This window comes from Anomaloglossus baeobatrachus, chromosome 11, assembly GCF_048569485.1.
Source record: "Anomaloglossus baeobatrachus isolate aAnoBae1 chromosome 11, aAnoBae1.hap1, whole genome shotgun sequence".
In the NCBI taxonomy this organism is placed as follows: Eukaryota; Metazoa; Chordata; class Amphibia; order Anura; family Aromobatidae; genus Anomaloglossus; species Anomaloglossus baeobatrachus.
In genome coordinates, this window is record NC_134363.1 from 63,341,954 (window position 1) to 63,365,829 (window position 23,876).

General features: G+C 44.5%; 1 protein-coding gene across 1 annotated transcript; it reads right to left on the bottom strand.

Annotated features, from left to right (window-relative positions):
- Positions 1 to 307: 307 nt before the first annotated feature.
- Positions 308 to 16,025, bottom strand: LOC142256171 (neuronal pentraxin-1-like). The gene is made up of 5 exons (XM_075327713.1): positions 15,183 to 16,025; positions 8,902 to 9,088; positions 3,750 to 3,997; positions 783 to 962; positions 308 to 583 (listed from the first exon to the last, which is right to left on the bottom strand). Exons 1-5 carry the CDS (start codon positions 16,023 to 16,025, stop codon positions 374 to 376), a joined length of 1,668 nt encoding a protein of 555 aa, XP_075183828.1. The 3' UTR covers positions 308 to 373.
- Between the last annotated feature and the right edge of the window lie 7,851 nt (positions 16,026 to 23,876).

The following is a 23,876-nucleotide window of genomic DNA, read 5'->3' on the forward strand; positions in this document are numbered from 1 at the left end:
TCTCAAAGAAGTCACAAGAAGAGCATTTCTCACACATTTCCCGAACACCACCCAGAATTCAATCTTCTCTAGCACTAAATCAGTGCTTTGAACATAGTGTATAAAAAATGGTTCCGGTATTAGACTTGCAGTACAAAAATGTACATGTATGCTATGCAAACCGCATACAAAATATACTACTTTATTATAAAGAAAGCAATGGATTCTGACCAAGAATATATGTACAAGAAATTAATATCATCAGCTTGTAGAGAAAACAATGATAGACCACGGTTTCTACTCCATTGTTAGCGATAGTCATTGGGTTATTGAGAACTCGTTCCATGTCTGGGCTCCGGATTAGAGCGTGCTGCCCGTGGAGGGACTCCGAATGTCAATGGCAGGAGTTGAAAGGTAGTTTGGTAACACCACCGTGGAGCTCCAGGGATGACTCGGTCCACTCTATGATATCACCAGTGGAGTGAGAAGCGCAGGTGGACAGCTTGTAAATCTCGCCAGAAGTTAAGATGTGGCTCCACATATTAAAGTCAGAGATTTCTCCCACAAAGGCTTGTGTGGAATCAAATCGTCCTCCCAAGGTGTCCTAATTGTTGGAAACACAATTTGATCATGTTCATTAAATATTAACAAATGTACATAAAGATACATTATAAAGAGCTTACATATTGACTATTTGGGAAAAATATTTTTCGGGGAAGGAAGGGGTTAACATGAAAAATCATCGTCTCATATACTCTTGTAGTCTTTATAGACATGATCATAATAGACTCCATCCTTCTTACCTGTTCTTGTCCCAAAATAAATATTCCACCGGGTTTTATTGGGTGCCAAGGTGCCAGGTTTTCACCATTTCCACGCCTCACGCCATCCAGATATGATTCCCATGATCCATCCCTGGAAGACCAGGTGACACAGATATGGTGCCATTTGGCATCATTAATGGCCAGTGGGAGAGTCACCGCCTGTATCACAAAAATATGTCTTTTTAGAATGTGTGCAGCATAGTTAAAAAGCCGTTTTACAAAACTTTGCCACTTCACGTTGTTCATAAGTATCATAATGGGGAACATGAGTTGACAATGTCCCGTTGTAATATTTAGTCTTAAAAGGAATCTTTCAATACCCCAAAATAACATATAATGAGTATGCAGGGCTTTGAAATGCAAATTCACAGACATCTTAATGTCTTTTATCTGTTGTTGCACTCTAGAGAAATTAGCATTTTTATTCATAAGTAAAGATGCGTTAAGTGCTCTGATTGTGACAGAGCACTTAAAAAGCCTCTGCTTCCCCAGCCACCTGCAGCTGCTTACTATGATGGATAGCTCACTATCTAATTTCTTTACCTAGTGCCTGTCACACAGACATTGAGATATCAAAAAAGCTAAAGAGGTTTTGCGCCATTTGCTTTTTATAAGCTCTTTATTTACCTTCAATTTTAATGAGGTTTGTGGCCATAAATCAACTGAGAGGAGTTCAGAAAACAACAGATAGCAGAGTTCTAAACGTTCCATCAGGCTTTCTTAGAGGGTTGACTAATGGGCAAAACTGGTTTATAGTTTGCGCTTAATTTGTTGGCAGAATCACCACCATCCTGCCTTGATTGTTGTGGATGACGCAGACAACAGACCAGCGTTATGCACAGGTTTTTTGGGAGTTTTGCACATGCGCAGATGAAGTGCAGACCTGCGCAGGTGCACTTTCCTTGAGGGGCAGAGCAAAGTCCTGTAAGGCCCCAGCGCTGACTTCAGTTTTAGTTAATAGGCAACAGAGCGTTATTGGACTTTGCACTACCCTTAGAACGACAGCACAAAGTGCAGCTGGGCAAGCTTGTGCACGTGCAAAATATTCCTAGCATTCTAAGGATGACGTACGACCCATCATCCACATCAATCAAGGCAGGAGGATGACGATTCTGTAGATTGCAGAGATGCAGAACTCAATCCACTGATGACCATAGGACCAGACTTTAATGATTTTATACACTCATATCATCAAAGTATTTTTTGGGATATGTAGGATTGAGTTAGTGTCATGTATAGGTTTAACGACTCTGGTAATAAGGCAGGTAAAGGTGGTGACTTTAGTTTATTTTGGGTAAACCTGGTGACAAGTTCCCTCTAGGTCAGAGGCAAAGGCATCAAACCCCTTTGTAGGTGGTGAGGAGGTTCAGCTTGCTTGGCTCTGGGTCGAGGTAATCACTGGAACTATTTTAATTTAAGCTTCAGATGGTTTATTTAGGCTTCATAAACCAGTCAAACATAACAAACTCAACCAATGGAACATTACAGTCCATATACTGCTGGGGGTCTGCCCGCTCAGGTAAATATCCAGCTCTTTTAACACGAGCACTCCAGTGGAGGTCTGCACACCTCCATACACAGAAGCAACAGACTGAATCTTTAAGTCTCAATTTTACCTCCTGGAGCATGCCCTAGGGTGGAGATATGTGAACAGCCATTACACCCAATTTATTGACTGTTCACAAAAACCTGACCTTGGCAAGGCTATTAACCCTCTCAGTACTTAACATGCTAGAGCCTGCTTCTGGGTTTACATCAACCTTGGTGAAACATACTTTATTTTTTGGGTTATAAGACGCACCGGATTATAAGCCGCACACTGAATTCAGAGCAAAAAAGGATGAAAAAAAGGGATCCGTCTTATAGTCCGGTGGTGTCTTACTGGAGGGGGCGGCAGCGGTGGTGGAGCGGGGTCACAGGAGACAGGGACGTTGGGTGTCCCAGATGCTGTCCCAGAAACTGTCAGCTATGCTGATGCTGGAGCAGCTGTGCTGCGGCTGCGGCGACGGCTGAGGCAGCTGTGCTGGGGCTCAGGCTGTGATGGGAAGTGAGTGCTTCAAAGAAATGGCGCCCTGGGTTAGTGCGTGCGCAGATTGAGATCTCGGCTCAATGGCAAGCCAAGATCTCATCTGCGCAAGCGCCTCCTCCGAGCACTATTTTCTTAAGTCCTAAGGAGGCAGCGCGTGCGCAGATGAGATCTTGAGCTGAGAGCTCCATCTGCACACGTGCCAACTCCGGGCACCATTCTTTCAAACCTGCACCGCCTGCCCCACAACGCCAGCCCAGCTACCGCAGAACCCAGCACAGGTGCTGCCGCACCAGTCGCCCCAGCACCAGCCACCCTGCACAGCTGCCACAGCACCATCCACCCCAGCACCATCCGCCGCAGACCCTGCACAGCTGCCCCAGCACTAGCTGCCGCAGACCCTCCACAGCCATCACACCCCCCCACACTGCCGCCGCACCAGCCCAGCCACCACAGCCCTCTCACAGCCACAGCATTTCTCACCAGCGTCCTGCGACCCCTCTCTACCATCCCCGGTAAACTACATTCAGATTATTCAGAAATTTTTGGAGGAAAAGTGCATCTTATAATCCGAAAAATACGGTATGTCCCTCGCAGAATTTTACCCTTGACCCTCCTACAGTGGTCAGAGTTTTCACTCTGTAGACAGTAACTAAATAACCTATAAGTTACCAAATCATTAAGAAAAACTCAAGAAAATAATACAGTTTTGATTTTAAGTTACTAAAAAATATAAACTACAAATTAAAGTAATAAAATAAAAATTGCTTTATTGTTAATATGCCCTTTAATTTAAAAAAAATGCAGTTTTTAGAATTAAATTGTAAATTAAATTTTGTGGATAAGAGTTCAAAATACAAGAAATCCTTAGAATTTACTAAACAGTTAAACAGAATAAATAGATGTAAGTGATAGATTACCTTGTCATTGATGAGCAATTCCATGGGGTTGTTTCCCCACTCGATCAGCACCAATTCATTGGCCTGGCCTGGAACGGAGTATGAAAAAGGTGTGCCCACTCCGGGGGAAGAGGTGGACTTCAACCACAAGCAGATGGTGAATGCGAAGATCTCGTGGTGAAGAGTCCTTTTCACCTTGGCATACATATAACTTGTTCGGAGAGGGAAACTGACTCTGAAATCATTCGACTTTTTGTCCGTTTTATGTCCTATTGGAAGGAGATAAGAAATGAGGAAGAATGAGTTTGCCACTTATCCTTAAATAAACACAATAGTCAAACATGAGGTCAACAAAGTCCTTACTGTATATTTGTTTAACGTGTATAAAGCTCATTCTATAGTTAATGATTACATGTATGCGACGTATAAGATAGAGTATACAGTGTAGTCATATGGCATCCTGTAATAAACAAGCTGGCTTCAGTCCACGGTAGAGACCTGGTTTGTGCAACTTCGAGCTCCGTTTGTCCCTTTTATCGCCAGTGTAGTCTACAACGATTTTGCATCCAACTAAAAAGATGGGATGTTTTGTACTCTGTTTGCAACATTGAAGGTGCTGAGCCCAATTCATCATTTGTGGTGGGGTTTGTCACTTTTTTTGTTGTCTGATGTTTCTTGTGCGAAATTGTTCAAAATGGCACACATGGTTCAAGAATTTTGTGCACAGTCAAACATGGTCTTTTTTGTCTTTATAGAGAACCTGTCATGTCCCCAAATGCTACTAATCTATAGATATAGTGTTAATCTGTAAATTAGTAGAATTACAATCCTGTCCTGCTGCCTTACTGAAAGTATAGCTATTGGGCGTAATGCCCATACTGGTATCCTCGCTCTGTCCTGACCCCTTTCCCGTTGGGGATGTTGGTTCTCTCACCTTCCTGGTCGTCCTGCAGTGGCTACGCCGTCCTCAGTTCGTGCTGCCATCTCCCAGGGCCTGCACACACCACACAGGTCTCCTGGGAATGCCCATAGGGTGCGTACACAACCACGCCCCTTTTCTTAAAGGGCCAGTGTGTCTTGATCCTTAAGTGCCTCTCAGGTCAGCTGAGAGGTTTCAGGTATTTAAGGCACCTTCCCTTTAAGGGAGGTGCCTAGGCAATGAGTTCCTAACGTTGCTAGTTCTCAGGTCCCATTGTGCTGCTGTCATTGTGCTGAGTTCTGCTGCTGACTCGTATCTGTGTTTCAGTGCTCTACCAGTTTTCTGACCTGCTGCTACCAGCCATGCTGGCTGGCTACCACGATACCCACTGCTGCAAGTATCCATGCCAGTCGCTGCTATTACATCCATACCGTATGGATCCTTGACTCTGCCTACTGGTGCTGTCACTTCAATCAGAGACTGTACTGTATCCGTGGTGCCACAGATCCCCTGGGTTTGCCTTCTGCTGGCTGCTTACCAGCGTGTGTTCCTGCTGTCACCTAAAGTGGCAGTAGTGAAGGCTCGTTGGTCGATCCAGTTCGCTTCCCCAGGCAAGGGAATGGTACTTTTGGTCCAGTGGACCCACTAATAATGCATTGGCCCCGCAAGCATAACACCGGGAGAGAATGCATGTTGTTCCTTCTGAGACCTGACGTCTTTCAGTCATTAGGGTCAGTGCACAGTAAGTGGCAGCTGTAAGCATGCCATGATACTTTGATTGACAGCTCTTTGTGCAGTGCATCTGGACAGGGCTAGCTGTCAATTAAAGTGCTATGGTTTGGTTACAGCTATTGCATACTGTGTGCTGAACGGTGACAGTAGCCACTCCGGGCATGCCTCTATGACTAAAAGCCAGTGGCTCGTGAGAAAAATGAAGTAAAAAACGAACAAACAAGAGAGTGGTGGTTTAAAAAAAGGCACAAATGGAAAGATCAATATGACACAAACAATAAATGGAGCAAATACCAAAATCTTGACAAAATAGAAGGCACAAATGTAACAATCAGGCCCTATGGCTTTGTCATGGGAATGTCTGAATCGATTCAAATGGAAGGCCTAGATGGAGTCAGTGTGTGTTACTGTGTGGAAATGTAATTTACTTTGCTGTATGCAGCACTGTCACTGGTGTGTCACGAGTAACAGACAGTCCCTTGGTGTCCAGCAATAGAAGGTCACAGCGTTTGGCTGCGCAAAATGCTCCCTGACTTTCTATTGTTCCTGCTGTTAGTAATCAGGGTACTGGGTATTAAGTGTGATGAATTTTCATCCTTTCCCTCTAGGACCCTGTGGATCTCTTCTTCCCTTCAGCTGCTAATGATATGTATTTCTCCTTTGGTTTTAATACTCTAATTTTGTTTGAACCTGTGCTGGTGATATTCAGTTTACTTCACAAGCTCTGGATGCAAGCAGGTGGCTTGCACTCATCTGTAGGACTGTTGCTGCCCTTTGCTGAGTTTCTTCTTGAGGCATCTGGAGATAAGATGTTCATGCACGTTCCCCATGTGTGTCCTCCTTGTGTTTTCTTTAGTGTTTAATGAGGTTGACGATGAGCTCATCCCACCTGTTCCCTATTTAGGGCCCATCTAGATGGATACCCATCCTAGGATCAGGTATCCGTCTCAGCACATAGGTGTGGAACCTATCTAGGGTGGTGAGGGCCAGCAGGAGGTTTGATCAAGGGTCACCATTCTTCCCCTTCCCTAGACACAGGGTTTCCCTTCCCTTTTGCCGTTCGCTTGGTACTCCCCGTACCTAGCATGACAAGCACATTCTTGTAAAGTAATTTATTATTCCTAGGCAGCTCCAGAACGGGATATCTGTGATGGCGCTGCAAAAGAACTGGAAAATTGTTGCCATTATTCACCCAGAGATTACAGCTAATTGTCGGGGGTCCCAGTAGTGAGACTTCTAGTCCATTGTCGGCTGGCATTCCTAACATACAGATTGTCCAAATCATACAACCCCTTTAATCTTAATTGATATTCTAAATTTGGAAGGGGTTACCAAGAATAATGTATTCTGGTGTACTATCCGGCAGTGAGTACCCTCATCTCCAATGTTGAAATAGTAAGACCCCCCAACCACACACCAAACCTGGGCAGATATTACACAATCACCTGTGTATTGTCAATGTATAGATGAAAGTCACAAGTTGGCTTGAAGATACTTGTGTCCTAGCAATGGCAGCGGACCACTTGGCTGATATGGGGCTCGTAAGTTGGGGTAGAGCCGTCACCGAATGGCTCTGCCCAAACCCACCATCTAATTTTCAATGCAATGCAATGTAATGAATTTCAGTGAAATCAGTGGTGAAGTGGGAATCCGTCAGCTCTATGACAATGGCGCATCTGATTTCCTGCATAGCAGGCACAGCGATATCACTAGATCTCACCTGCTGCTCGGAGCCTCAATCTACACTCAGCACCGACAGGAGCAGCTAATCAAGGATGTGGGCTAGGTTTCTATTTTTTATTGTGTCAGTTCATTTCTCTGCAAGGGGGGGAGTAGGGGCACCATACTGTAATGGGGGCATTGTGGAGGCATCATACAGTTATGAGTGGCACAGTGGGGACCTCATGCTGTAATGGGGTCACTGTGTAGGAATTATACAGTTATGGGTGGCACACTGTATTGAGGGGCACTGTGTAGCTATCATACACTTGTGGGTGGTGCAGTGGGGGCATCATACTGTAATGGGGGCATTGTGGAGGCATCATACAGTTATGGGTGGCACAGTGGGGGTGTCAAACTGTAATGAGGGGACCTGTGTGGGTATCATACAGTTGTGGGTGGCACAGTGGGGGTGTCAAACTGTAATGAGGGGACCTGTGTGGGTATCATACAGTTGAGGGTGGCACAGTGGGGGTGTCAAACTGTAATGAGGGGACCTGTGTGGGTATCATACAGTTGTGGGTGGCACAGTGGGGGCATCATACTGTAATGTGGGCACTGTGTAGGCATCATACAGTTGTGGGTGGCATCATACTTTAATGGGGGGCATTGTGGAGGCATCATACAGTTGTGGGTGGCACAGTGGGGGCATCATACTGTAATATGGGCACTGTGTAGGTATCATACAGTTGTGGGTGGCACAGTGGGGGCATCATACTGTAATGTGGGCACTGTGTAGGCATCATACAGTTGTGGGTGGCATCATACTTTAATGGGGGGCATTGTGGAGGCATCATACAGTTGTGGGTGGCACAGTGGGGGCATCATACTGTAATATGGGCACTGTGTAGGTATCATACAGTTGTGGGTGGCACAGTGGGGGCATCATACTGTAATGTGGGCACTGTGTAGGCATCATACAGTTGTGGGTGGCATCATACTTTAATGGGGGGCATTGTGGAGGCATCATACAGTTGTGGGTGGCACAGTGGGGGCATCATACTGTAATATGGGCACTGTGTAGGTATCATACAGTTGTGGGTGGCACAGTGGGGGCATCATACTGTAATGTGGGCACTGTGTAGGCATCATACAGTTGTGGGTGGCATCATACTTTAATGGGGGGCATTGTGGAGGCATCATACAGTTGTGGGTGGCACAGTGGGGGCATCATACTTTAATATGGGCACTGTGTAGGTATCGTACAGTTGTGGGTGGCACAGCGGGGGCATTACACTTTAATAGGGGGCATTGTGGAGGCATCATACAGTTGTGGGTGGCACAGCGGGGGCATCACACTTTAATAGGGGGCATTGTGGAGGCATCATACAGTTGTGGGTGGCAGAGTGGAGCGCTTATGCTGTAATGAGGGGACTGTGCATGCATCATACAGTTATGGGTGGCACATTATGGGCATCTTACTGTATTGGTAGCATTGTAGTGGCAACATGCTCGACTGGAATAACTATGTGGGAATCAATGTGTGGGAGGAATGCGCTGCGGGGGCATTATAATGTGCATGTAGGGGTACTATTGTTATAGGGAATTCACTATGAGGACATCATACTCTGTTGGGGCAGTTTTGCTCTGAAAAGGGCATAAAGAAGACATCATACTGGATTGAGAAAAAACAAATTCGAAAAAAAAATGTATTGGTTCAATTAAGACTTTTGCTATGGGGCCCCATGTACATCAATATGTACATCCATGTCCTTGATGACCTTTTAGATTTTTCAAGTCCTATAATAAATCATGTTTTTTATTGGTATATATAGACAGGTCTTAATTTTGGGAAAGTCTTACCTTTTTCGTTTCCATGCAGGACATTGTCCACCTTGTGTCTGACGTGGTCTTCATTCGTTTGTTCATGGTCCTTGTCATTGTGCTCTGTCGCGTTATGTTTTTCATGGAGCTGCTGTTCCAAGATACTGATCTTCTTGTGGAGGGTGTCTCTTAAAGATGTTGAAAAGAGACTGGAATTTCTGTTTCTCTGTTAAAAAAAAAAAAAGATATAACAGATGACAGCTTACTTATGTCAGAAGCTTATATCAGAAGCTTCCATCATCATATGGGCTGTCCCATATTGTTTAAAGACATAGTACTCTTAGTTTATGTAAACTTTTGACTTTGCAGAAAGTAATAAAAATGCCTTAAAACATTCTCTCTCTCATTATTCTGGAATTTGGCAAATATAAATAATTTTGGTTCCTAATTGACCTAAAACGGGAAAGGTTTATTCTGATTTAATCTCAGATAGTTAGTAAAACAGTAATAGGGCTTAATATAATGCTGTAATGCTATATTGCTAGAAAGCTATGAGGGACCCATTATAATTTATGGAAGGCTGCTGTAGGGCCATTATAGTTTATGCAAGCAATTATACAGTGTGAAAGTTTGTGTGGGGTCTATCATATTGTGCGGAGGGCTGTGTAGGGGCCATTATACTATTTGAAGGGCTAGTATGGGCTATTATACAGTGTTAAGAGGTGTGGGGACATTACACTGCATATAGGGCTGTGTGGGGGTAAAGGTTGGAGGATCATTCTGTGTTGGGGTTACCATATTTGCTATGGTAGTTGAGGGGAGTACAGTAGGATCATCATTCTGTACACGTGGAGGGTACTGTGGGGGAATTCACTATGGGGGTATGGTACAGTATTTGTGGAGCACATTTGTTGGCTTCATTAGGAGGAAAATTACTTTGTGAGGGCTGTAAAGGGCTGTAAATCTCTGAGATACGCTCTCCTGTGACCCACCGTCTCAGACAGGAGCCTTGCACTCCTGCATCCTGAGCTTGGCACTTCTAATAGGTCTTTTAAGCGATCAGGGGGATTCTCAGGAAATGGTTTCTCATTGATCTGATCAGAATTAAAATCCCCAAACTATATTTTAAAAATCTCATTGTCTAATTATTTTTTAACAATGCTGCCTTTTATGTTTTACATTGAGTAAATCAATGTAGGATTTTATTTTGCTTAGAATTAAATCAACCAATCATTATTTGTGTATGGTTAATTACAATATGTGAAATATTTGGCAACAGAAGGGCATCATTCAGAGAGGCAACACAGAGATCAAAGGTAGAAACCCTGAAGGAGCTGCAGAGTTCCCAAGCAGAGACTGGAGTATCTGTCCATATGAACACAATAAGCCACACACTCCATAGAGCTGGCTTTTATGGAAGAGTGGACAGAAGAAAGCCTTTACTTACAGCCAAAAATTAGAATACTTGTTTTGATTTTGCCAAAAAACATGTGGGAGACTCCCCAAATACGGTGCTGTGGTCAGATGAGACCAAAATTGAACTTTTTGGCCACCATGGTAAACGCTATGTCTAGTGCCAAACCAACACATCACACCAAGAACACCATACCCACAGTGAAGCATGGTGGTGGCAGCATCATGCTGTGGGGATGTTTTTCAGCAGCAGGAACAGGAAAAATGGTGCTTGTTGAGATGAAGATGGGAGCTGCACAGCTCGACAATGGAACAGTGGTCGCAGCTGGGTACTGCACATTTGCCCCCTATTGATTCAAATATGGGGTGGATATGCAGTACCCGCCTGTGGTCATTATAGTGTTGACAGACTTGTGCTGTGCAGGTCCTCAACTGAGTAGTTCCGGGAGCTGATTTGCCGGGATTCCGGGTGTCACAACCTCACCGATCAGACATTAATGGCCTATCAATGTCTCGTCGATTTTAAAGTCCTGGACAGCCCCTTAAAGCACATCTCTTATCTGCCATTTCAGCCTTACATGTTGATTTATTTGCAAATAGACTGGGGAAAGAAAATTTGGCCATACACATCCAATAACTTTTTATTATTCGAACAATCAGTTATGTTCAAATCCAACATGCCGATACCTTTCTTCTTTGACAACTGCCATTGGAGGACAATCAACAGGCCCTATCGATATTAGGGGAATTAGATGACTTTTTTTGCAAATCTAAGGCCAAAATAAAACATTGTGTCCAACATGGTGGTTGCAGAGTAAAGTTTGTGAATGCTTTGATGTCTCAGGACTTGAACAACTTCTAGAAGGAAACAAGAATTCTACAGCATATTTTAGAAACCATGTCTACCACCAGAACATTTCGACACAGGACAGCTAGAGGTCGCTAGTAATTTGTTTTCTCACATAAATGGAACCCCGATGTAAATGCTCAACATAGAGAACAGGATAAATGTGCACTGATTGCCACCAACAGAATTCAACTCCACCCACAAAAAAATAAGTTTCCACTCAGGTCCATCACCTGTTACGTCGACATGTTTTCCATTGTTGCAGTGAGGAGAGTCCTCTTAACATATGGGGGGGGGGGGGGGGTGTCTCCAGAAAGATGAGCTGGTCACAATGTATTCCAGCCAAAATGGCGCTCCTTCCCTTCCGTGCCCTGCCATATGTCCAAACAGTAGTTTTACACTTCACATAGGGTATCAGTGTACGCAGGAGACATTGTACCACAGACTTTTTGGTACATTATTCCTGTTACCCTTGTGAAAATTAAAAATATGGAGCTCAAACCATTTAACAGGCTTTGTGGTGAAGAGGTTAAGTGCCATCATAATTGATGACTTTAATAAAACAGTGCTATATAGTGAGTGCTTAAGGTCTAAAGGGGTTTCCCAAGACTAAAAGCCCCTATGCACATTACATGGTTGTTGGCCAAACGATGCTTCAGCCGATCGTTCTGCTAACAGTCATCTTTCCTGTACACAGGAGCACTCGTTCAGCTGAATGCTGCTGTGTTCTCTATAGAAAAAAGTGAAAAGCCGCCAAGAGATATTTCTGCCAGCGGCTTATCTCTGTGAGAAAAACGCAATTGTCAGTCCAACATCGGACATGCTCAGTCGAGATCTTACCTGACAATCAGTCATCCGGCACATCTATCCACAATGTAATCGTCAGTCAACATCGGACATGCTCGATCGAAATCTCCCCCGACAATCAGTTGGCCGGGATCTCTATCCACCACGCAATTGTCAGTCCAACATCGGACATGCTCGATCGAAATTTCCCCCAACAATCAGTCAGCCGGGACCTCTATCCACAATGCAATTATGAGTCCAACATCGGACGTGCTCGATCGAAATCTCCCTGTACAATCAGTCGGCCGACAGCTCTATTCACAACGCAATTGTCAGTCCAAAATCGGACATGCTTGATCAAAATCTCCCCCAACAATCAGTCAGCCAGCACCTCTATCCACAACGCAATTGTCAGTCCAACATTGGACATTCTCGATTGAAATCTCCCCTGACAATCAGTCGGCCGGCGCCTCTATCAACAAAGAAATTGTCAGTCCAACATTGGACAAGCTTGATTGAAATCTCCTCCGACAATCAGTCGGTCAGGACCTCTATCGACAACACAATTGTCAGTCCAACATTGGACATGCTTGATCAACATCTCCCCCAACAATTAGTCATCCAGCACCGCTATCCACAATGCAATTGTCAGTCCAACATTGGACTCTGCCGACACCTCAATCCACATTAGAGGGTTGGCCAAATTTATGATTATCAGTAGGTGCGGACAACTTTAGTCTAATGTGTATGGGAGGCCTAAGATATTGAGCTGGCCATACACAATAGATAAATGTCAGCTAAACTAGCCACAAGAATGTTGGTAAGAGCATCCTGACTATCCATAGCACATGGTGTTGGGGGATAGAAGGTCCTTGGGATATTAAATCTCAATACCAAGTCTTTTTGTTTCTAGGGAAGATAAACTAATTATTTGTTGATCTGATGTTTATGGCCACCATAAATGAGATGTATAGTACAAGCCCAGTGGGGCATGTTACTTTCTAAAATGTGCTAAAATTCTGTCTCAAATTGAGCCAAAAATCTAGTTTAAGAGTTTTAGACACTTTAGCATCTGCTGCAGTTTTTAGGCTTAAAAAGTTGTTTACTAATTGGTGGTAAAAACGTACACTAGACACATAATTTATCGCCCAGCATGACCCATTGTGATAAATTTAATGAATTTTAAGACTGTCTAGTCCTAGCTTACACTGTCTAATTTTTCCCCAGGAATAGTAAATCTACCCCAGAGTGTTAACCGACTAAACTCAAGGAGCTTAATGTCACGGAAGTTGAACGGAGGTTCCTTGGTATCAATGCTCCTAGACACAGTTCTTCCCTTAGGAATTCCCTATTTTTTCTGAAATTGTATTTGCAGCTCTTGATATGGCAAGGTTTAAATTTTATGATGTTTAATAACAGTCTAACGACTACTAATTACCGAGCGAAAATCAACTACACCCCGGTGATACAGTTCTCTACGGAAAAAGGCTCACCGTGGATTAGGCTTACACAAAAGGCACGAGAGGTCACTAGAAATTTCTTTGTCTGGACATAAGGACGGACAACTGCAAACTTTTTTTTAACTCCAAAGCTAACAAGTAGAAGAAAAGTATTCGAGGGAGAAAAACACCTTTGAAGTTTAATTTCGATCCTAGACAATAACACTTTTGAGAACACCCAAGACAAGCTCATCAAGCAAACAAATTCTATGTGTCCTCAGCCTATATGCCATATTATCAAGCCGCTCCCCAATTTTTGTGACCACTATTTTATATTCCTCTTGAAGAATACTGTACAAACTATATTCTTCTAAATGTATTAACAAATGTGACCGATAGAGCTTAATGCTCCCGTACATATTAGACTAAGGTCCTCCACATCAGTTGGATTGGTCCAAAGTCTAATGTGTATGAGGACAGCCCAACTCTCCCCAACTCTGTTCATACGCTACCATTTTAGTGTAGATACAATGTTTTGATCGCTTCTTATTGAATTTTATTGCAATGTTACGGCTGCCCATAAAGCCATAATTATGGCATGAGTTTTTATTCTCATTATGAGGTTTACCGGTCAAATTAATTTATTTTATATTTTCATAGAACAGACATGTTTGAATGTAACGATACCAAGGATGTGCATTTTTTATTATTTTACTTTAATGGGGCAAACCGTGGGGTGATTTCAACTTTAGTGTTTTTTTTTATTTTTTATATTTTAAAAAATTATGTTATTACTTTTTTAAATAATAGTTGTTTTTCTTTTTACTTTTTACTGAATTTACTAGTCCCTTTAGGAGACTTGAAGTTGCGATAGGCCATCAAGTGTAAGGAAAGATCCCTGATCAGCGTGTAAGCCCCCATCAAAGGCAGGGACACAGCCAATGACGTAAATATATGTCATCGGTTGTGAAGGGGTTAAAAATATAAATCTGAAAATTGTGACATGCATTTGTATTCAGCCTCCTGTAGTCTGATACCCCTATTTAAAATCCTTTTTGACCATTTGCCTCCAAAAGTCACCTAACTAGTAAACCGAGTCCACTTGTGTGTAATGTATTCTTAGTATAACAACTAAGGGCCTCAGAGGTTTGTTTGAGAACATTTGGGGTCAAACAGCATCAAGAAAAACAAGGAATACACCAGACAGGTGAGGGATAAAAGTGTGGAAAAGAGTGAAGCAGGGTTAGGTTATAGAGAAATAGCCCAAGCTCTGAACATCTCACAGAGGTCTGTTCAATCTGTCATCCAAAAATCGAAGTAGTATGACACAATGGTAAACCTACCAACACATGGCCGTCCACCTAAACCAACATCCCAAGCAAGGAGAACACTAATTAGAAATAGCCAAGAGGTCCATGGTCACTGGAAGAGCTGTAAATTTACAGCTCAGGTGGGAAAATCTATCCACAGGACAACTACACTGTATTAGTCCCATTCTCCACAAGTCTGACCTTTATGGAAGGAACAACATGCTAAATAACACTTAACATAATAAAGAAAATTACCGCCAGATATCACAGAGTGGAATATCTCAAAGAACATGTTGGGCATCCTTTATTTTGGCAGTATGACTCAAAATAAAAAGGATTATTATTATTATTCTTTTATTTTAAATCAGACGCAGGTTAGACTCACTATGTACGAGGGAGCATAAATAAATAAATAACAACACAAGTAATGCATTTCTATTTCTGTAATAAAAACAAATACTAAACAGTTTTAGAAAACATACCATAGGATTACATATTTTTTAAGCAAAATTTACATATCTCTACCTGTAAATGTTCCAGTCTGTCCTTCAATGATTCCAGCATTCTTTCCATTTGAGGGGCACCAGGTGAGGTCACCTCTGGAGGGTCCTCCATCGTGTTTGGTGGAGCACTTGATTTGCGATAGTTGGAGTCATGTGCTGCCTGTTCCCTGTATGCCCGATGGTTGACGTGATGATAATCATGATCAAAACCATGGGGATTCTCTCTATCATAGGTATGTACTTGTTCATGTCCATGCTCCCGCTCATGACCATAGTCTCTTTCATGACCCTCTTCCCATTCATGTCCATGTTCTCTTTTGTGCCCGTGTTCTCGGTCTTTGCCATGCTCCCATTCATGTCCATGGTCCCTGTCATGTCCTTCTTCCCACTCGTGACCATGGTCCCTTTTATGACCATTTTCTCTGTCGTGTCCATGTCCAGTCTCATGCCCATGGGGACTTTCATGTCCATGGGCACTTTCATGTCCAAATTTTTCATTATACCCATGTTCTCTTTCTTGTCCGTGCTCAGAAGAATGACCAAAGCCTTCTTCGTGACCTCTATTATTAGGGTATCCTTCACAACGGCTAAGCTTCACAGTTAGCTCTCTGATGGTTTCCCTCTGATCTAGGATGGTTTCCTTCTGATGAACAACTGTCTCACGAAGATGTAGAATGGTTTCCTTTGCTTCTTCTTGCATGCCCACCCAGTGTCCTCCACCACTTGTACTGTGACGCTGCATGTTTGGCTGGCAGTCCATATCTAAAGGCATTGGGGTGCAAACAAATTTTGGAAGAGAATATTCCCCCATGCAAATTTTTACCAGTAGGGTATAAAATAAAGCTAAAAGTGAGAACAGCTTCATTTTGTCAGAGGGATTTATCAGTTTGGAAAAGTGCAAGTATAGTCCCTTTTGACTGGCTCTCTGTCTTCGTATGCTTCAATTGTCCTTCTTAGTAGAGAAATGACATTCAAAGGATTTTAAAATCTGATTTGCTGCATTTCTAATGTCACCTCCCTCTGTAATGAGCAAATCCTCTTCTGTGGTTCGTCAACGTCTCTCTTGTTCTAGCAACTTGGTCTGAAAATGGCATTAGGGAGAAGGCTAATATCCTTAAATCCCCGGGAGGCCCAACCTCTATCCTAGGTGTCCTACATGCAACCGGAGCAGATGAAAGACTTACTTTAAACATAGCTATTAACTCAGGAGGACTTTAAGGAGATAATGCCTTGATAAACTATTTGTGGCCTGGAAAACCTTCTGGACAGGCAGCATACAGCCAGTAAAAAATTAGATTCTCTGAAGACATATTTTATCTCAATTTTACTATCGTAATGATGATTACGTATGTAATTATGGGATTCATCATCAAACAAACATTTCAAACAATAAACATTTACCGGTCAGCAGTGTGATCAAATGCAACAAAACATCAACATTTGCATAAGACAACATTTTACTTTTTCTTGGCTGCAGGTGTTACCAGAGGGCTGGTCCCACCCCCTGGCTCTGGATACTCAAGGGACATGCTCAGGCAAAATGTCCAACTTTGTCACATTGCCGGCAGATCGGCTGCCCTTTGGTATCGTAACGGTCTGGGCAACGGGTTTCTTCCACGTCGCTGCCAAGGGAGGTCATCAGCACTGGAAGCCAGTTCCATGGTTACAGGTTGCTGAGCCCCCGCCTTGGTTTGCACCGCTTTGGTCAAAATAGCAATATCTTTGATCAATTCCAGGATCTGGAACCGCAGTTCATTGATGGAGTCCTTTCCCAAGGTTTGTTTCTTGGCTTCCACCATTACTGGTGTATCTGGCACCAACTCTGGTTGCTGAAGCATGGTACTGCAGTGATCTGGTTCATGCAATGCCCGGATGGCCCGATCTTTGAACTCCGCAAAGCTGAGGTTAGGATTTTGCATGGACACTATGCTCAGCTGGGTCCGGTGGGCATCAGACAGGAGCCCTTCAATTAACTGGTCTGTCAGTAGGCAGTTCTCATCTGTCACCCCCTCCAGTTCCACCTGCTAAACAGCTCTCATCGCCTCCTGGAGATTCAAAGCATAGTCCCGTTTGCTGTCCTGCCCCTTTTGCTTGCATCCGTAGAATTGAATGTTTATCTCAGTTGCTGCCCGGGTGTCGAAAGATTCCTTGAGTTTAGTCAAAATGTCCTTTACCACTCTTTTATCGGTCTCGAGCCAGGACTTGACTTCTCCCTGAACTGTCACGGTCAGTTGGCCAATAAGGATGCTGGCTTTCTGGTCCTCCGTAGTAGGGTACACCCAGAATAAATTGTATAGTGTCTCCTTAAAGTTAGTCAGGGTATATGCCTCCCTGGAATGCTGGGGTAGCCATGTTGCTCCCGGGAGGTACGGCATGGTAAACGGTATCACTGGAGTTGCTGCTACGGCTATGGGAACAGTATCTGCTTCCTCCTCAGTGGATATCTCCTTGCAGGCACAGGGTTTCCTGCTGATTTACGGCAGTGGGACTCTCCTTCGCACTCTTTCTTGGCTCCACCCACGCTTTTGCGCTCTTTTTGGGTTCCGCCAATGATGACACGCCCCTTCTTTTCCCGTACGGAATGATTAATGCGACTGTCTTTTTAAAGAAATACGTTTTGACACAGTTCTGTAAGGTGCACAGTACCCGTTGTGATGGGCACAATATCCTGTTTGTGACGCCAAAATGGAGCACCCCACAAGGTCTGGGGAACACTCGTCACTGGGCCGGTGAGGGTCAGGGGGTTGTCACGGGTGGCCCTGCCAGGTGGCGGCACATGTGCTTATTTATTGTGCCTGTGTCGCCCTGCTGCAGTCTATGCCTGCTGTGCCTGATGTCCAGTGTCTGATGATGTATGTCCAATGTCTGGAGCCTTACCAGATCTACTGTTTCTGATGACCTCTGCCTGATACCGGGAGTCTTGCCTGATGACTTCCTGTGTCTGTCCTGTTCCTGAGTCAGTTGTCCTGTGTTCCTGTTTGTCTCCGTGGCTGGGTCCAGCCAGTATCAGTCCTGCCTAAGTTTCTGGTCCATTCCTGTGTCCTGGGACTAGCCTGATCCTGACCTGTTCCTGAACTGTACTGTGTTCCCATGCCAGTCCTGCCTGTCCCCCTGTCGTGCGGTCACCTAGCCCTGGCTCAGCTGCCACAGTCCCTGGATGCCACCCTTCCTTTGCCTGGATGGGTCCGGGTCCTACCTGTGGTATAGTGGGTCCACCTCACCGTTTAGGATGCGTTCACCATCCCCTGGCGCTCACTGCCTCATCCCCCGGCGGTAGGCATCATAACAGTAAGGCTATGTGCCCACGCTGCGGATTTTGCCGCGGATTTGTCGCGGATTTACCGCGGATTTTCCGAAAATCTGCAGCAGCGGCACTTCCAAGCCATTTCAATGGCATTTTGGAAATGCTGTGTCCATGCTGCGGATTTTTCCGCGGCGGATTTGCCGCGGATTTTGATCCGGAAAAATCTGCAGCATGTCAATTATTGTTGCGGATTTTGGTGCGGATTTTGGGTATAGAATGGGGGAAAAAAAAAAAATCCGCATCAAATTCCGCGGCAATTCCGTGGTAAATCCGCGGCAAAAATAAGGTGCGGATTTGCTGCGAAAGTCGCGGATTTTCATGCAGAAAAATCTGCAGGTACATTCTACCGTGGACACATAGCCTAAGAGCACAGATTCCACCATCTTAAATAAGAAGGGATCCAATGTGATAGGCTTCCAACAACATGATCTCAAGTAAGGCTGGAATCACACTTGCGAGTGTAAAATCGGAACGAGTCTCATGCTAGAAAGTAGCATGAGCTTTGTCCGAGTGTTGATCCGAGATCAATGCAACTGCAATGCGATTCTGTGATTTTTCACATGATTGTAGTCCATGTGCAATCCGTGTGTGATCCGTATGTGATCCGTTTTTATTCTCAGCAGCTATGTCATCTGCCATTCAGCTCTGCTACATGGCCGCTGACAGCAGACACAGACAGTGCCATGTAGCAGAGCTGAATGGCCGCTGGCAGCAGACATAGACAGTGCCATGTAGCAGAGCTGAATGGCCGCTAACAGCAGACACAGACAGAGTCGCGGGATCAGAATGAAGTCGGATGAACTTCACCCGACTTCATTGTCATCCCGCGGCTCTGTCTGTGTGTCATGGCCTGATTTTCGGTCGCCGGTGAAGGTGTCACCGGTGACCGCAAATCCCCTGAGTGACTTTAGTGATCTGCGCTATCAGCGATGACATCACTCAGGTCACCCGCGGCCACAGCAGAAGTCCTCCCGCTGAGATCTGTGGCCGCGGGTAACCTGAGTGATGTCATCGCTGATAGTGCGACTCACTTCAATCGCTGCGGGGAGCTCAAAGAGAGCGGTCATTGTCTGTGACCGCTCTCTGTCAGGTTCTGATGTAGCAGAGCTGAAAGCGTCATGGGACCTCTGTGGATTACGTCAGACCTGGAGGGGTATTTGGGGGTTTAATAAAGTGGTGAAAGAGGGTGTTTTTTTTGTCATTTATTTCAAATAAAGGATTTTTTGATGTATGTCTTTATTTTCTTTATCTTACAGGTTAATCATGGAAGGTATCTCGGGGAGATGCCTGCCATGATTAACCTAGGACTTAGTGGCAGCTATGGGCTGCTGCCATTAACTCCTTATTACCCCGATTGCCACCGTACCAGGGCAATTCGGGATGAGCTGAGTAGAGTCCCGGGACTGTCGCATCTAATGGATGCGGCAATTCCGGGCAGCCGCTGGCTGATATTGTTAGGGTAGGGGGCTCCTCATAATGTGGGGCTCCCCATCCTGACAATACCAGCCTCCTGCCGTATGGCTTTACCCTGGCTGGTATGAAATTTGGGGGGAACCGCACCCCGTTTTTTTTTAATTATTTATTTATTTAATTTACTGCACGATAAAGACCTGCCCACTGGCGGCTGTGATTGGTTGCAGTGAGACAGCTGTCACTCAACGTGGGGGCATGTCTGACTGCAACCAATCATAGGCGCCGTTGGGCAGGGAAAGCAGTGAATACTAGATGGAATAATGAGCGGCCGGCTTTTTCAAAAGAGGAAAAGCCGCTGGAGCTTCGTGACAGCCGTGCAGCTCCGCGCCCGTGATCGGTGAGTATGAGAGAGGGGGTGAGAGGGAGAGACCGACAGAGAGAGATAGAGACTGACAGAGAGACTGACAGAGAGAGGGATAGACCGACTGACAGAGATAGAGATTGACCGACATCGACAGATCTCACTCATTTCCAGTGTTTTCTGCAACATGCGATAAATGTATTTAGAAAAACGCATGTCACTAGGATGGTGTGTGTGCCGTCCGTGCGACATCCGCTTTTTTTCACGCACCCATAGACTTTCATTGGAGTGACTTGCACATGAAACTCACCAAAACACAGCATGCTGCGATTTTTTTCTCAGTCCAATTTGGACTGAGAAAACAATAGCAGATCGGAGCTGCCTCATTGATTAACATTGGTCTGTGCAATGCGAGGTTTTCTCGCACTGCACTCGTGCAAGTTAATCGCAAGTGTGAAGCCGGCCTTACAAGCAGACTAGCAGAGGTTAACCCTTGCTAGCCTGATCCTGAATGAGCCCTCAGCTGGTCGATGCCTGAGCTTGCTTGTGTAGCCCAGAAGCACCAGAGAAACCATAGGGTGAAGTGTCAGGATCTGTAATGTGAACAGCATTTGATGCTGCCATGACAATCAATGAGTTTGGTGCAAAACGTCTAGTGACAGATAGTTCTTAATGATATTGGCTTTATGTTTTGGATTGTTCATGTGCAGAACTCATTTGCATCTTATTAGATGCCTCCTTCATGGTCTTGCATAATGGATACATATCTGCCTGTATTTCTCAGCACTGAGAATGCCAAGAAACGGCAATGTTGAGGACTACAGACACAGTAAAGGAAAATTATGGTCTCCAAATTGAAGAGACAGAATGATTCGCACAAGCCTCATACACAGAAGATCAGTGGTCAGTTCTCCAAGATGTTTGGCACAACCTACCTTCAAAAACCGTGTGGAAATGTACCTATTTATGGTAGTATGAAGGCAAAGGGAAGTTACACTAAATACAGATTTGGTTTAGGTTTTTCTTTTATCCATTCACTATGCATTTGGTTAATTAATAAAAAAATAACCTGTTAACTGATTGTTTTCCACAGTATTGTAGGTTAGCTTTTAAGAAAAAGTTTTAACTGATTCTCATGTCAAATATGTGAAAACCTATATGATCCAGTAAGCCTAACCATATTATGCTTTAGATTACAGCCAGACAGTCTCCTTATCTATTATATAAAGCTCAGTGTATCGATGTATATATGTATGTATGTGTGTATGTATGTATGTCCGCTAAAGGAATCCGCACTGTAGCATTTACAATCACGAAATTTTGCACAGACGCCCCATATAACCCAGGGAACATCGTAGACTATGTTTTGACAAAAACATTTAACCCCATGCTTTACAGTTTGTCTCTAAAATCCTGCTGCCATTAAACTGAATGGAGGTGGGAGCTATAGGTTATTAATAGCAACTGTCCCACAATCACGTACAAGATTTCTCCCGTGCATCCCCCATACTCTGGAACGCTCTACCTCAGCACATCAGACTCTCCCCTACCGTGGAAAGCTTTAAGAGGAACCTCAAGACCCACCTCTTCCAACAAGCCTACAACCTACAATAACCCTCAGTCCAGTACACCAGTGCACAACCAGCTCTCTCCTCACCTCCTGTACCATCACCCATTCCCTGTAGACTGTGAGCCCTCGCGGGCAGCGTCCTCTCTCCTCCTATACCAGTCTGTTATGTACTGCTAATGATTGTTGTACGTATACCCTCTTTCACTTGTAAAGCGCCATGGAATAAATGGCGCTATAATAATAAATAATAATAATAATAACTGTCAGTGGTTGCTATAGGAACAAAATAAACTATTAGTTGAAGCTTATGCGTGAGGTTATATGATGTCGGTGGAGAGATGGATAGAGAGAGACATAAAGAGACAGACAGAGACAGACAGCAAAAGAGACAGACAGACAGCCGGGGAAAGAGACAGCTGGGGAAAGAGACAGCCCTGGAAAGAGACAGCCCTGGAAAGAGACAGCCGGGCAAAGAGACAGCCCTGGAAAGAGACAGCCCTGGAAAGAGAGAGCCCCGGAAAGAGACAGATGGGGAAAGAGACAGCCCTGAAAAGATACAGCCCTGGAAAGAGACAGCCCTGGAAAGAGACAGCCAGGCAAAGAGACAGCCGGGCAAAGAGAGAGCCGGGCAAAGAGACAGCCCTGGAAAGAGACAGCCCTGGAAAGAGACAGCCCTGGAAAGAGACAGACCTAGAAAGAGACAGACAGGCAAAGAGACAGCCCTGGAAAGAGACAGACAGGCAAAGAGACAGACGGGCAAAGAGACAGATGGGGAAAGAGACAGCCCTGAAAAGAGACAGCCGGGCAAAGAGACAGCCCTGGAAAGAGACAGCCCTGGAAAGAGAGAGCCCCAGAAAGAGGCAGATGGGGAAAGAGACAGCCCTGAAAAGAGACAGCCCTGGAAAGAGACAGCCCTGGAAAGAGACAGCCAGGGAAAGAGACAGCCGGGGAAAGAGACAGACCTGGAAATGAGACAGACCAAGACAGACCTGGAAAAGAGACAGACCAAGACAGACCTGGAAAAGAGACAGACCAAGGCAGACGGAAAAGAGACAGACCAAGACAGACGGAAAAAAGACAGACCTGGAAAAGAGACAGACCAAGACAGACCTGGAAGAGAGACAGACCAAGACAGAACTGGAAAAGAGACAAACCAAGACAGACGGAAAAGAGACAGACCTGGAAAAGAGACAGACCATGACAGACAGAAAAGAGACAGACCTGGAAAAGAGACAGACCAAGACAGACCTGGAAGAGAGACAGACCAAGACAGACCTGGAAAAGAGACAGACCAAGACAGACCTGGAAAAGAAACAAACCAAGACAGACGGAAAAGAGACAGACCAAGACAGACGGAAAAGAGACAGACCAAGACAGATGGAAAAGAGACAGACGGGGAAAGAGACAAACAGACACACACATAGAGACAGACACAGAGATAGAGAGAGACAGACAGACACAGAGATGGAGACAGATAGACTGATACAATGCAGATAGAGATAGAAATAGTCAAACAGAGACATAGATACAGACAGACAAGGAAAGAGACAGACAGAGAGACAGACAGACATCGACACACAGACAGAGACTGGGAGAGAGACAGAGAGACAGTTACTATCCCGGGCAGTGCCTGGGTACTACAGCTAGTATATATATATATATATTGGTGCTTCTTTTGTGCAATTCTGTAAGTTACTGACTTGTGAATATTTTCCCTTGTTCCAAGTCTTTTCATTTTAGGATAGAAGCATTCACTGTGGTACACTGGTATCTAAGCCATAAACATAAATTAAGTGAGAAGCACATGACCAATAACTTATATAATAGACTGCTCGTATGAAGGATATCCTCAATAACATGACATTGGCCATAATAGTCATAAAAGGAGGAAGCTAAAAATGATCAGCCAATCTAATATATAAAGCTGAGTGTATGTGTGTGTGCGTGTGTGTATGTCCGCTAAAGGAATTTGCACCGTCGCATGTACAATCACGAAATTTTGCACAGACACCCCATGTGACTCAGGGGACGTCATAGACTATGTTTTGACAGGAAAATGTAACCCCGC